The 14,684-nt window shown below is 27.5% G+C and overlaps 1 protein-coding gene across 11 annotated transcripts in view; it reads right to left on the reverse strand.

The window, feature by feature from the left end:
- Nucleotides 1-14,684, reverse strand: part of LOC107074182 (uncharacterized) — a 134,398-nt gene that overhangs the window by 52,384 nt on the left and 67,330 nt on the right. For all 11 annotated transcript variants that reach the window (XM_015335374.2, XM_089177324.1, XM_015335371.2 and 8 more), the window contains 4 exons: nucleotides 11,349-11,539; nucleotides 8,396-8,779; nucleotides 3,236-3,615; nucleotides 1,315-1,637 (listed from right to left, as the gene is read on the reverse strand). In XM_015335374.2, the coding sequence (XP_015190860.1) occupies nucleotides 1,315-1,637; nucleotides 3,236-3,615; nucleotides 8,396-8,779; nucleotides 11,349-11,480 (1,219 nt within the window). In that variant the 5' untranslated portion in view covers nucleotides 11,481-11,539. The remainder of the gene's footprint in view (nucleotides 1-1,314; nucleotides 1,638-3,235; nucleotides 3,616-8,395; nucleotides 8,780-11,348; nucleotides 11,540-14,684) is intronic.

Below are 14,684 nucleotides of genomic sequence, written 5' to 3' on the forward strand. Positions count from 1 at the left end.
ATTCGTATTTCGAAGTGTAAGATAGAATTTGGAGAAAAAGCTGATATTTGAAACGATAAAATTAATCGCATTACAGAAGCCTTGAAAAATCTTACAGGTACTTTAAACATATATGTATATACACATATGCATACACACGAACTATATATAGTGTGTATATAAACATATTATATATATAATACACATAGTATACTATATTATAATATATCTATATACTATATATTATATGCAAAATACTGTACTATACTGTAATATATAGCAACATATTGTATATAGAGATAGTATATAAGTGTATATAAACTCTTGGACTAACGAAATGGACCGTATCAGATTATATTGAGAACAAGACATCGCTTGCTTTATAGAAGGGAATGTCGATTATCCGTTATCCCCGTAACTCGATAGAGCTTCTAGTTCAACATAGGAAACTTTAAATAACCCCATTCTATTTAGTAATACAGCTCTTTAAAACGAAAATGCGATAACGATATTTCTACCGTTCGATCGTGTGGATTTTATTTTTTTTTCTCTTGTCTAAATAATGTATCTATACGTACATTTGAATTTGTTTGTTTTATCTTTGCACATTCAATTACCGCTCATATCCTTTTAACCGTATTACTTTTCATAAAATTAAAATTAATTGTAAATATGTGGTAAGTACGTCGTAGTAAAGTGAAATCGATCGTTTCGGTGAGTAGAAATTTTTCAATCTTGATTAAAAATTAAATAATTTATATACTTTTTTTTTATATCTGTTACATAACTATTGGAAAAAATTTGTTCAAATATTGACAATTTTAAAAAAATAATTATATTTTTAATGGATCGACCAATGTTTACTTTGAAGAATTATATATCATATTTTATATATATTTTCCTTTGAAATTAAATTTAAAAAAAAAAAAAAATATAAATGAATAAGAAAAAAACGAAATAACGAGATCTAATTTTAATAAGTAGATACAATGACAAGCACATTATTCTGATCCTTCCAATTGTCTCTGTAATTTTCATCATTCTTGAACTTTTGCAACATTGTTTTTTTTTTTTTAATATATATATATATTACTCATATCAATGTAAGTAAACGATACTACATATTATAATGTATATAACATGTTTGATTTTACGTAAAATAATAAAAAAAGAAAAAGAAGAAAAAATATAAAAATTTTTTATTATTTAAAATTAATTATCGTAAAACACTATCTCCGTTAAATCCAATACACTTGGAATCAAATTTTCAATTAATTAACCGAGAAATCTAGATAAATATTATTTTAAACGGAAAAAGAAAATATGTAATCTTACCTGCCGTTGGCCTTCCACGACTTTTGTTTGTAGTACCGGTCGGAGTCTGTACGTTACAAGATGGTTGACCACCAACCAATGAAATATCCAATGGATTCGTCGTAACATTGATATTTGGTTTCTTCTGTCCAGCATTGTATTTCGTATCGACGCCGTTTTTTTCACAGGATTGAGTTACCTTCGTCAATGACGTGTGATTAGAATTAACGTTGACCAATGCACCTTTGTCAATTTGTTTGTCTTTTGTTGCCATCAATGCTAGCATCGAGCTTATTTGATTTGGATCAGGTTGTCCGGCATCCACCGAGCCTCTAACTGGAGTACTAAATAAATTTCAATAATTTTTTATACTACAAATAAATTATAATAATAATAATAATAATATGAAATAATCAATGAAAGTAATTATATGTTATTTTACAATCCAATGAATTTATTATCCGATATAAAAGCTTTATATACTTTTGAATAAATAGGAAAAAATTAGTATATCTTATGTTAGATTAAATGTATTGATAATTAAAACAAATTATGTTTTTTTATTAATTGTGATAAAAAAAATAGGCAAAGTATATAAAATTTTACGAATATTGTATATATCGTATATAAATGAGTGGTCAAACCAAGCATAGGTAAACAACAATTTTCAAACACAAATTTTTCTAAAACGAAACCTAATGCACATATATTTGTAAAAAATGAATTCAATTAAATTATCTAAAACATTGATTATATTGATATATATTTTATTCGTAAAATAATGCATGTATATATAAATTTTAATTACCAATTTACCATACATAACATACAATTATTTCGATATATATTAAAAAAAATGTATAACCCTATATTCCGATAATAGCAATTTATTAAAAATATTAAATAACGTAAGAATACTTTTTTTTGGACGTCAGTATTCTCTCGTTTCCTCACTCAAATTTCCTATCCAATAAATTCCATTACAATCCGATAAAAGGGATCAAAAGTTCAAGTAAAATATATGTCCTTTCTTATTCCTTTTGTTAATCTCATTCTATTCTGGTCTCTTTTTATCTACATCTCGTTCTGTCTGCGTGGTTATATCGAATAATTTTATACTAGTAAAACTAGTTCTCTCGCAGTTAAATTGCTGATATTATTTCTACCGAAGCAAGCTCGCGTAACGAGCCACGAAAATCCGACTAATTGGACCTCCGTTTTATTCTCAATCTATATATCTGCTAAAATTATATAATATATATTGCACACATATTATCTGCCTAGATTTTTTACCAAATATATTATATAAATGTATAATATAATGTATGATATATACATATATAATAAATGTATGTAATATATAATATGTCAGCGTTAAATTGTACTATTCAGTTAAATCTTAGAAATTCTAGGTTTAACACGAAATAATTAATTTTTTTTTGGGGGGGGGGGAAAGCATTTTATAAGAATTTAATTATACACTAAAACTAGTAATTTTAGGAAATAACGATTTATATATATATATATATATATATATATATATATATATATATATATATAAATTCATCGAGAGAAATGATTTATTTTCATTTAAACGAAAAAAGAAAAATATAATTTAATATATAATTATTTTATTAAAATTGTGCAATCTAACAGATTACATAGTATACACAAATAAATGCTTATTCGAATAAGCATTTAATTTGAATAAATATTTATTCAATTGGATATTATTACTTTTACTACAACCGAATGAAATTGTATTTATATAATAATATTTCTTTTTTTTTATTTTATATTTATTATTCATTAATCGAATAAAATGATGTACACCTTGATTAAAGCATCGTGCGTTTACAAAGGAAAAACCCCCCCAAAATAATAATAATAATATTATAATTGGAAACGCATAAAAAAGGAATAAGAAGAATAGAAAAATTACCTGAAAAATTCGGCAGCCCTTAAATCAGGAAGGGGTGGTGTTCTACCGCTAATGAATGTGAACCTAGACTCTTGATGAGCTCCAATCATGGGGGTGGGTGGGGGTGCGCCCATGTCGTCGACGGTATCAGTAATCGGCGACATGGTACCACCATGGTGTTGGGCAGTGCTTGCAGTGGATTGCACGTTGGCCGTGCTTTTCGAATTAGGTTCTACGTGATTGGAATCGAGCTTTTCCGATGGAAGAACGATTTGTTGCGTGCCAGATGAATTGCTTTGCGTGTCCTTCGACGTTGGCGCGACAGGTGGCGGCGACATTTCCGGTGGTACGTCTATCAAATCAAAACTGTCGTCCGGTTGTTCCCCGTCCGTCGTTGTCACCTGCAACGATCATTAATTAACTTTTATTAAAAAAATAAAAAAAATTAAATTAAATAAAAAAAAAAATCCTTTACTTGATTTTTTTTTTTTTAAATTGTTTCAATATTTTTTGTGTTATTTCTTCTTATTATTATTTTTATATTATTATTATGTTATTTAAATAAGATAGTAGTACATTAACAAATATATGTGATTTTTTGTACGAACTTATAAAGTTGTGAGAACTTATAAAGCAGTATATTGTTTTTTTTATTTAAAAATATAAATAAAATTATAAAGATAACAAAAATCATATGATATGATAATTAATAAATAAAACATATGATAATATTTCTAAATATTAATATTACTTACAATATACTATATATTATACCTATATTTTACAATCTCATATAATAAAGTATACGAGAATCGGTTAAAATAATTAAAACCCGAAATGATACAAATTTTATAGAAGAAGAAAAAAAGTCATGAAATAATTTATATCCTTGATTATTATTAATAGCATATTTCAAAATGGTCAATCAATCGTTGTACCTCCTCTTCCTGGCGTATAATTTCCTCATATATAACCACCATGCGAAATCTTTAGGATCGATGGTTCTTCTTCTTCGTTCTTCGTCGAGTAAGGACGTAGAAATTTACTACCTCCGAAGTTTAATTAAATCAAATCGAGGAGACTTAATCGTGCTTCCTCGACGTATAGATGAAGAAGAAAGTTTAATTCTCGTCAGCAAAGCTCGTGGGCTATCGCAAGTACCAATGAACAGACGAGAGATGATGGTAGATGTAACAGCTACTTTCAGAAAATTATTAATTTCTTGCTAGTAATAATACGAGGAAATTTACCCTTTCTCTCTCTCTCTCTTTTCATCCCACCCGTTTCGTTGTACACCTTACCCCCCCCCCCCCACTACCCGTTCTTTCTCTTTCTTCTTCTCTCAACCCAGGCGTAACACAGCTCTCTGATGTAACCATGGAATATTAAAACAGTTCGCGCGCGGTATTCGTTTTAAACTGAATTTCATAGAAGTCTCCCTTTAATCTTTCAACGCTTTGATTCATACTACTTTAAGCTGTTACATTTAAGCCCTAGCAAGAGCACCGAGAACAGTCGTTATTTTGCAAACAATGAATGTCACCTTCGTTACGTTTTTAACGTTCTCTCGAGTCACTTATGTACTTTCAACTAACGCACTAGGTAGGTACCTCACCTTTCATTATGATCGTAACTCTCTTATACTACTGCTTTCCTACTATTTTTTTTTTCTTTCTTTCATCTCCTACGAAAATGAAATGTTGCTTAACCGTACGGGGAAATAATAATAAAAACAACAAAAAGAAAAAAAAAACAAAAAGGAAATTCAATTACGTGCAATACTCGTATCTCTTCGGGAAGAACTGTTTTTTCTTTTTTTTTCTTCTTCTTTGCAAAAATTGTGTGATGTTAAATTAGGGGAAGGGGAAAATAAGATAAAGGAAGTAAATGTGTCTGAGAAAGAAAGTAATTTAAGAGTTTTTCAAAATTAAATACATTTTCTTTCGTAATTTAGAATATACGTCTTTGAATTATCATGTGCATCCATATTATTTGAAATAGTTTATAGAGTTTTTATAGTTTTTGAAGTGAAAACTTCTTTAGAATGGGAGTGATCTGAAAAGTAAATAAACGAAAACGGAGCTATGTAACGAAGCTATGAAACGGTTGCCATACTAAATAATGAAAAAAAAAGAGACAAACATAGGATTTAGACTGCGAGGGAATGAGACGGAATATAGCTACACAGTTTTTCCTATTCTCGGTTTCCTCTTTATGCTATGCTTCGTAGTTATCGCTCCTGGTTGTATATGTGTGTGTTTGAGTGCGACTGCATACTACAAAACGTAAACACACATATTCTTTCGATACTCGAAATGTTTGTAGGTAGGAGCGATAGAAGGGTAAAAGAATAAACAGAGATAAGCACGTAGGTATGCGACAAAAGTATAAGGTCCAAACAAACCGACGGTCGACATAAACAAAGAAGGTGCGTGGTATGTTTTTTTTACCATACGTGTCATTTCTTTTCTATTTAAAAATGTTCTATTTTATTGAAAAATTATTATTAAATTATTTATTTCGTAAATATTATTCTTATTAATGATTATGAAATATATAGATTAAAATAATTGTATTGTCTGCAAAATTTTACAAAAAAAAAAAAAAAATTGATTATAAGATACACGAGAGAAAAAGAATTAGACAACATTGTAGAATACTTTTTTTATAAATATCCAAAGACATGTTTTTTAATTATAATGTTTGCGTATTTAGGAAATTTATACTAATTTTTCAATAAAATAGAAAAGTTTGTAAATACAAGAAACTCGATTACGAGGCTTCTTAACGAGGCTTGTTTACGAGACTTTTCTACGAGGCCTAATTAAACACACCCTACAGACTTATCGGACAAGACCCCACGGACTTATCGGACGAGACCCTACGGACTTATCGGACGAGACCCTACGGACTTATCGGAAAAAACCTCACTACTTTATTGAAAAAACCTCACTATATATGTATTTTTTACAAATGTATTGATTTGTTACAATAAGAAATGGAAATAATTAATAAAAATAGCTTATATTTGATGACCTTACAGTGACTTGCCCCTTTAATCGCAGACCACATTTCTACATCATATTAGTTCACTTCCTGTTCATCTCCTCTTCAACCATCTTCTCCCTTTTCGAAATACGAAAACTAAGTTAGTGGGTTAGACACAGTCAACTTAGAAAATCATTTTCTATGTAACATAGAAATTAATTTCAACCATTTGGAATAAGTTTCTTAGAGAAATCGATTGAATAGTTATACGATCATAATAATAAAGTTTTACATAACATTGAATATTACTTGAAACATATGTAGAAACTCCTTTACGACATTTTCGTTCCAATTTGTCCTTTAGAAATTCGAAGATAAGATCTTTGAGTTCTCATATTTAAATCAACGACTAATATTTCTATTAATAAATCATTTTACAAAAGAATATTACCACGTTTTTACTTTCTCTTTGACTGGTTCAAATTTACTTCTTTAGAAATGTATTAAAAAATTGAATAAAAAATTAATTTAATCATCGCAACGATTTCTTTTTAAATAATTCTTTGTGTGTACACATGTTACACATAAAAAATTATAAATAATGTTTTTTTTATCTAATTATTTTCTGTACAAACTTTTAAATAGACTGAGTTGATGGAATATAATTAAAAAAATTAAAAAATCGATGAATATTAATCTTTATCGATATTTTCATCGATAATGGATATTGTTGTATCATATAAATGCATCAATATTTCAAACAATATAATCATTTTTGATTTATAATGATTTATAATAATACGTAATAAATAATATATAATAGTAGCAACGTGCGAACAGTAATCTATTGTCCTATTTCCATTCGCGAAATCTCATGTATATTGTTATGATGTTGTATTTGAAAAAAAGAATAATAATAATAATAATTTCAATTTTTTAATTATTTTTAATTCTTTTAAATTTGTGAACAATGATAGAGTATAATTAATGTCTAGCAATCACTTAATCGTAGATTCGGCAGCACTTTAAGTAGTGGAAGTAGTAAAAACTAAATTCGACGCGACAATTAAAAATTCGTTTTAAACATAAATCATCCAATGGGAATTTAGAATGGAATTAGAATTTAAAATAGAAAATAAGAATTGAATTCTTCTCGATCAAATCAAAATAGATTTATCAAGATTTTCCTATTTTCTTTTCGTGGAATAGAAAACTTTCAAAATGAGTAAAATTATTGGAAAGTACTAGATTGGTCCAATTGTAATTTAACCGGTTGCACCTTTCGAAGGGATTATGTCTTTGCTAAATTTAACCATTTATGATTTTCTAATGAAACTCTTTAATCGAATTTTACAAGTTCTACTAAATTAGAAAACAATCCTATGAGAATGGAAACGTGCTTTTAAAAGGTTTGAAATAGCTGAGAATTTGTGATATCATTCGTTATGGTGTAAGGTATATCTACATTTAAATTACATATGATATAAATGTAATATAGGTAGAATAGATAGGAAAATCTCATTACTAGATAATTATCTTAATTTATCTTTTTTAAATGTTCTCTTATAGCAATAATAATTACTATTAATAATAATTATTATCGATATCAATTATATCAATTACTGTTAATTTACAATGAGTTAATAATCATGAATATAGATTTTATATAACTAATAATTATTATAAACGCGCAATATTGAGAAATGAATCTTTTCTATAGTTAATTTAAACTCTCAGAACGAGACTTCATAAAGTATGAAATAAGGAATTCAATAAAACACAGAAAAGTGGGTATAAAACGTTTAAAGTTATTGTCCTGTTATGTTTAATGGACATTTTTGCGATTCTTTTAGAACTCAATGATAAATTTATTCTAATTAATTTCAAATAAAATCTTAACATTATTCAAAATAATAATAATAATAATAATAATAATAATAATAATAATAATAATAATAATAATAATAATAAAATAAGTAATAAATTAAATAGAAAATTAATGAAAAAAACTAAATAATAATAATAATATAAAATATATATATATGATATATAATTATTCTAATAAATAATAATAATTATTATTTTTATTATATAATTTTAAACGATTCATTAATTCTGATTAAATTAATACATCACTTAATGATTAATATTAATAATAAAATTGGAAGAAAAAAAAAGGAAACATTGTCTCACCATAGTGACCATAGTGTTGGCGCTATCAGTACTAGTGTTGATCGTGGTTTCAGATGCTGTACTGGAACCCATGACCACAACCTTTGGTACCGTACGACAGCTACGACTTCCACCGGCGGATTTGAAGTGGAGCCTACGTAATGCAGAAGCGGCATGCGAAAGTAAATCACCGTCCTTTGAGGAAGAACCTTCTGAACCCCCATGACGCCCACCACCACCACCACCACCACTACCACGCGATGGCTGCGACTGCGACTCTCCTGAATCACATCCGGTACCCCGTGAGCTGCTGCTGCTGCTTCCTCCTCCTCCTCCTCCGCCACCACCTGCTCCTCCTGCTCCTCCTCCGGCCCTCCCAGGGGAGCCACGATTCTCCAAACATCCCTGCGGACCGATTGGTTTTATATTTTTTTTACCACGTATCTCTTTCCCTCTCTCTCTCTCTCTATCTTTCTATTTCTCTCTCTTTCTCTTTCTTCCTATTTCTATCTTTCTCTCAATCTATGTCTCTTTTTCTATTACTCTTTCTCAAGAGTTGAAAACAGTTATGATATCGGGTTCGACTTTTGATATATTATTATTTAAAAATATAAAATGTTATAAATATTATATAGAATAAGTGTTATTTTTTGATATTACTGCGGTTTAAATTTAAATATCGAATACCTTCATCGAATATAATTATTTTTTTGATCGAATAAAATTTGAGTAACTAATCGATACTTGAGTTAGTTAACAACTTTTTAATAATTATCAATTTATACTTTTCATTTACTTTATTTTTTATATTTATATTTATTTTTCCATCCAAATTTGTATTTGTAAATTCGCATTAATAAACGTATACGGTGTTATTTTATTAATTGACTTTTATTTTATTAAAATACACTTTTATTAAATGTTAAGATCTTACTTTTGTTTTTTATTAAAATAATATTAAACATTGATTGTTTAAAAAAATAGAGTTGAAAATTTTTAATTGACTATCTAAAATATGCTTTTTAAAACAGTCGTAGATTTTTAACTGCAGTACTACCCACACTTATCCAGTTTAATTGTTATATGTATTATAGTTTTTTTTCTACATCGATTTTGATTGTGATTACTTAAAATTGATATTACATCGGTTCAATATTAATTTTATAACTATTGTTCTTTTTTTCGGTGTCATATCGGTTGCGGTTAAGTTCAATACAGAACTGAAAAATAATTGTTACAAAACAGTTATTGTTTGATTTGATACAGAACAGAGAGATGCAGATACTCTATGGTCTTTCCCCATATTGAGTTTGGTTTCAATTTTTTAGAACATTGGTGGCATACTAGTTCTGTAACTTTACGGTATTGTATCTGTTTCGTTTCAAACAAAACTGAAACAGTTATAAAACCCAATATGGAGCTTACACAACATCGGTAAATGTGTTGTAAAACCGAAACTGATGATGAACATTTGTAACATTTTTTTCAGTATTTTTTATTATTTCAGTTAGAACCGACATGCATGCATGTGCCAATAATCACAGACAAAAACAATTATCTCAACTCTTAATACATTTATAAACAATATTAAATGATAAAAATGTTTATTGCCAATGAAATAATAAATTATATTATAATGTTTTTTTTAACTTAATAAAGTTTTCTCTTTACTTTTTCTTTATTGAGAGGAGTTAATTGATTTTACTAACGAGTAGTGGTTCGTATAACAGTTTGAACCAGTTTATTTTCAAAACTGTTTTCACTCCTGTAGTCTTTCGTGATTTTTAACTCAATTTTTATCTTTGAGAAAGGTTACCTTTGTTTTTATGATCACCCTTACTACAAACGACCGATCTTTTTAATGAGTAATCTTATCGCGAAAAGGATATTAAAACAATGCGATGTTCTTTCATAATAGATATTACCGGTTATGAATTTTCTTTTTTATTCGATGATCCAAGTTGAGTGATATGAGAATACGATATTACAAATATGTGACATATGAAAAAATAAGATGCTATTAACTTTTTCGAAAACAGATCAATTTAGAGTTTTCTAACTACAGTGATTTTTGTGAATTTTTTTTTCTACGAATAAATCATCATAAATAAAATAAAAAATAAATATAATATTTCTAATCAAATAAAATACAGCAAATATATTTATAATATAATTGCTATATTTATAATTGATCTTTTTTTTTCTTAGCTTTATTCGATAATTTTAAAGTATCCATTTTTATTTTTTTTAAACAAGATTGTGCAATTAACCAGAATAAAAATTGTATTTAATATTGCGTAACAGATCAACAAATGTATTTATTATATTTATACAAATTTTTTTACTAATAAGTACTGTAATCGTAAAATATAGAAACAATTTAATCGAAAAACTAGAACATTGAAGATTATCCTAAGAATGATATAAAACTATAAGCAAATGGATCAGAATCATAATTTGAATTTTCCCAATTATCTAACTCTATCTTAGCAAAATTCGTTATATTAAAAAATCCTAATATACAATGAAAATAAGATAAATACAAATATTTGTTATTGATTTATTAAACTAGACGATTATTAAATCCCATTTAAATTATCGATCGTGCGTATTATGAAAAGGTCGAATGTAATTTTGAAAATTATTATAATACAATAAAGAAGATAAATCAATCACGTAGAAAATATTCTTTTTTTTATTATCTCTGGTGTATTGATTATATCGAGGCTCGCATGAAGAAGATCAAAATCAAATTTGAAAAAAGAAAATGAAAAAGAAAAGTACGAGGAAATCATAAAGAAAAAGAGAGAGAGAGAGAGAGAAATTGGGAGAGAAAAAGAGAAAGAGAAAGAGAGAAAAAGAGAAAGAGAAAGAGAAAGGGAAAGAGAAAGAGAGAAAGAGAGAGAAAATTAATCTGCCTCTATTCTCGATGCTATCGAGATAACCGTTTACGAGGAACCCGGAATGCGATTACCTTTTCGATTAAATGTCTCGCGAGCTGGATAGAACTATGCACGTGATTGGGTACCGCTATTAGCAAGAAACACGATTTCTTCCTTCCATTTCTTCCCTTTTTTTTTATGAGGCGTCCCGATAAATTCGCCATCTTCGAGACTAGCCGCTCCACTCGTTACGAATGATTATTGTCATTCGAGGTTTTACGATCTACGGAAACGGGACGTTTCGTTGGTTCGAAATTATTATTCATTTATTTATCGTTCAATGGTTATAATGATAAACAATTATTATAGTTGAAATGAAAATTATGAGCTTAAAATGCTGTAAAGAATAACAATGAATTTCGTTAATTGCAGAATTAATTTAACATAAATCAGGGATATACGTGTCGTATGACGATAAAATATTCGTTTAATAAATAAAAATACAGATATAAATGCATTGTTATTAAATATATAGTTTACATTACACACATTTTTGATTATTCCTACGATGAAGTAGATTTTTGATATATTCTAAGAATTATATTACAAAATTTATACGGAAAATATTTTTTTCATTAAATATACGATATTGTGTAACAAGCGTTCAACGATCTCTTCTAAAACTTAACAATTATTAATTCGTATCATATATTAGTTTTATATATTAAACTTTTCAAAGAAGAAACTTGGTATTAAATTAATTATAATATTTCATAAAAAAAAGAAATTACATTAATTTAAAATTAAACGATTATAATATCTTTTAATTATTTTTCCGACAAATAAAAAAGCAGAAAATATATTAGCAAAATTATGAAGATACACAAAAGATACAGAAATATATACGAATTGAAAAATTTGATGACATGGAAAAAAAAATATATCTATAAACAACGAACGATTATTTTTTCACGGGGAAACAAATAAAGAGTACGAACGATGATTTTGCGAGCTATACAAAGAAAAAAATAGCAGATAGAAACGTAGCGGAATTTTCTCAACAAAAAAGAACGAAATAAATAGAAAACAATCAACAAGTTCCCGGAAGGATTGCAAATTCGTTAAAATTCCGAAACAAACAAAATTGCAAAAGCTGCAGTTCCTTCAAACATCGTACAAAAAATAAAATATTTATCCTACGAACGATATAAATTTTTTGTCTCTTTTCCTGTAGTTTATCTCTTGGGGGATGAAACATGTGCAGAATATTTAAAGAGAAAGAACCAGAGAGAAACAGAGACAGAGAGAGAGAGAGAGAGAGAAAGACAGATAGACAGAGAAAGAAAGAGAGCAAGAGAGAAAGAAAGAGAGAGAGAGAGAGAGAGAGAGAGAACCAGTCGTGATCGATTAGGTTCATCCGTTCCATTACGTAATATTAGTCATTATCGGTTAAGTAAATAAACAATCTAGGTCATGCGTAATTAATACACGTCAAAAAGCACGATATGAATACATTATGAGGACACACATAAAATGTATTGCGAGTGATAGCCCGGGTCATCAACGAAATGTATTTCTCACACCACCACCAACACCATCCACCTTCCCCCTCCATCCTTCCGCCATTGAACCTGTCTTCTTTTTTTTTTCTTTTCTACTACCCCCTACCCACTTTCCCCTTTTACTCATTCTTCCTTTTCTTCAAAAGTATTCGATGAGAAAGTAAGAAACTATCTTCCCGTTGGAGGAGATATAGCAATCAAAAAATTGTCCTAGGTCGCTAATTTGAATGATGCTTTTTTCTATATTTTTTCTTTTCTTTCATTCATCTGTATATGCATCATACTTTACTTCTCATTCCTTCGCTAACCGCTTGCTTATATTTTGTTGTTGTTGTAGTTGTTCTATTCTACCAAATTGTAAACTTTTCGCGAGATGAGAATTCTCTAGTTTTTAGTTTTACTAGAAACATGTTACATTACGTTCAATGGATGACCCGACGTTCTCAAGTACATTCCGTTGCCACGAAAAGATTGAAAAATGTATTCTCGGAACGATGTAAAGGAGAAGAAGAAGAACGATGTCAAGAAAAATAAAGAGAATACGAAAGGGAGAGAGAGAGAGAGAGAGAGAAGAAAACTTTTCAAGGCATCTATCGAAAAAGATGAAAGTGCATTTGCTTAATGAGTATTCGATACTCTTCGTTAATAATAATAATAATAATAATAATAGTAATAACAATAATAATAATAATAATAATAATAATAATAATAATAATAATAATAGTTTTGGCAGTGATTTCTTCTTTTCGTCTTACATTTTGAACACGAGACGAAAAAGTTACATTCTAAAGTTCTCTCAGCATTTTTTTTTTATCTCTTGCACATATCTCGAAACCATGTGAAACCAAAAAAGAAAAAAAAAACAGATAAGAGATTTATTGGAAGTGAAGAAAAAGGATTGAACTTTTGGAATATTATCTGACAAATATTAACCTTCAAAGATAGGGTGAAATGTGTAATGTTCCTTCAAAGTTGATATTTCTTTTTACCGACCTAATCTCACACTTGAATTTTTGAATTTTTACGTAGAATGTGTGAAATTAAAAATTAACAAACAAAAAAATTACATTAATAATTCCGTTATGGAAATATGGTTAAAAAAGATTGTTAACCACAATTGGATTACAATGTTTTTCTCTCGCAATTAGAATTTTACGAATAATTTTGTACAATTTGTATTTTTATTTAATTTAATGTAAACGTTTAAATGTAAAAATGTATAAAGTTAATTCTTTATAGTCTTATATAACTTAGAAATTTATATATAAATATATTTAGATTATTTCTTTAAGAAAAAAATATTCCAACGAGTGCTTTTAATCGTAAAAATTTTATGAGTAGAGAAACTATTTGACTCTTATTCGTTGATTGATACGAGTGCGTTTTACAATTAAAAACAGAATTCGAAATCAGAACGTAATATGGATGTGTAAAAGGATTAGATGTATGGATATGTATTTCGATTGATCATTCTTTTAATGTCGTTATGTTTTATCAAGAGAATTTCAATATTTCTAAAGTGGAATATAACGGTGTTTTTTTTATCGTTAAAATCTAAAACGAATAAATGATATAGCAAAGTAATATAAAAAACAATGACTCTGCTTATACATATTAGTTATTTTTATCTATTTTATTGAAATAGTATCTAATAAATATATTTATTATTTTGTATTTTTATAATGTAAAAGAATATAAAATGAATATTTTTTATTAATTATTATTTTTTATATTAATTACAGTATAACATAATATTATTACAGTATAAAATTGACTACGTATTATATTAATATTAAGATAAAAAAAAATATATATATATATATATATATATTTAGATTTGTTATAAGAAAATAATGTTCTTTAAAA

Source organism: Polistes dominula, unplaced genomic scaffold (genome assembly GCF_049000335.1).
Source record: "Polistes dominula isolate Pdom_NZ unplaced genomic scaffold, Pdom_raw_medaka contig_20, whole genome shotgun sequence".
Classification (NCBI taxonomy): domain Eukaryota; kingdom Metazoa; phylum Arthropoda; class Insecta; order Hymenoptera; family Vespidae; genus Polistes; species Polistes dominula.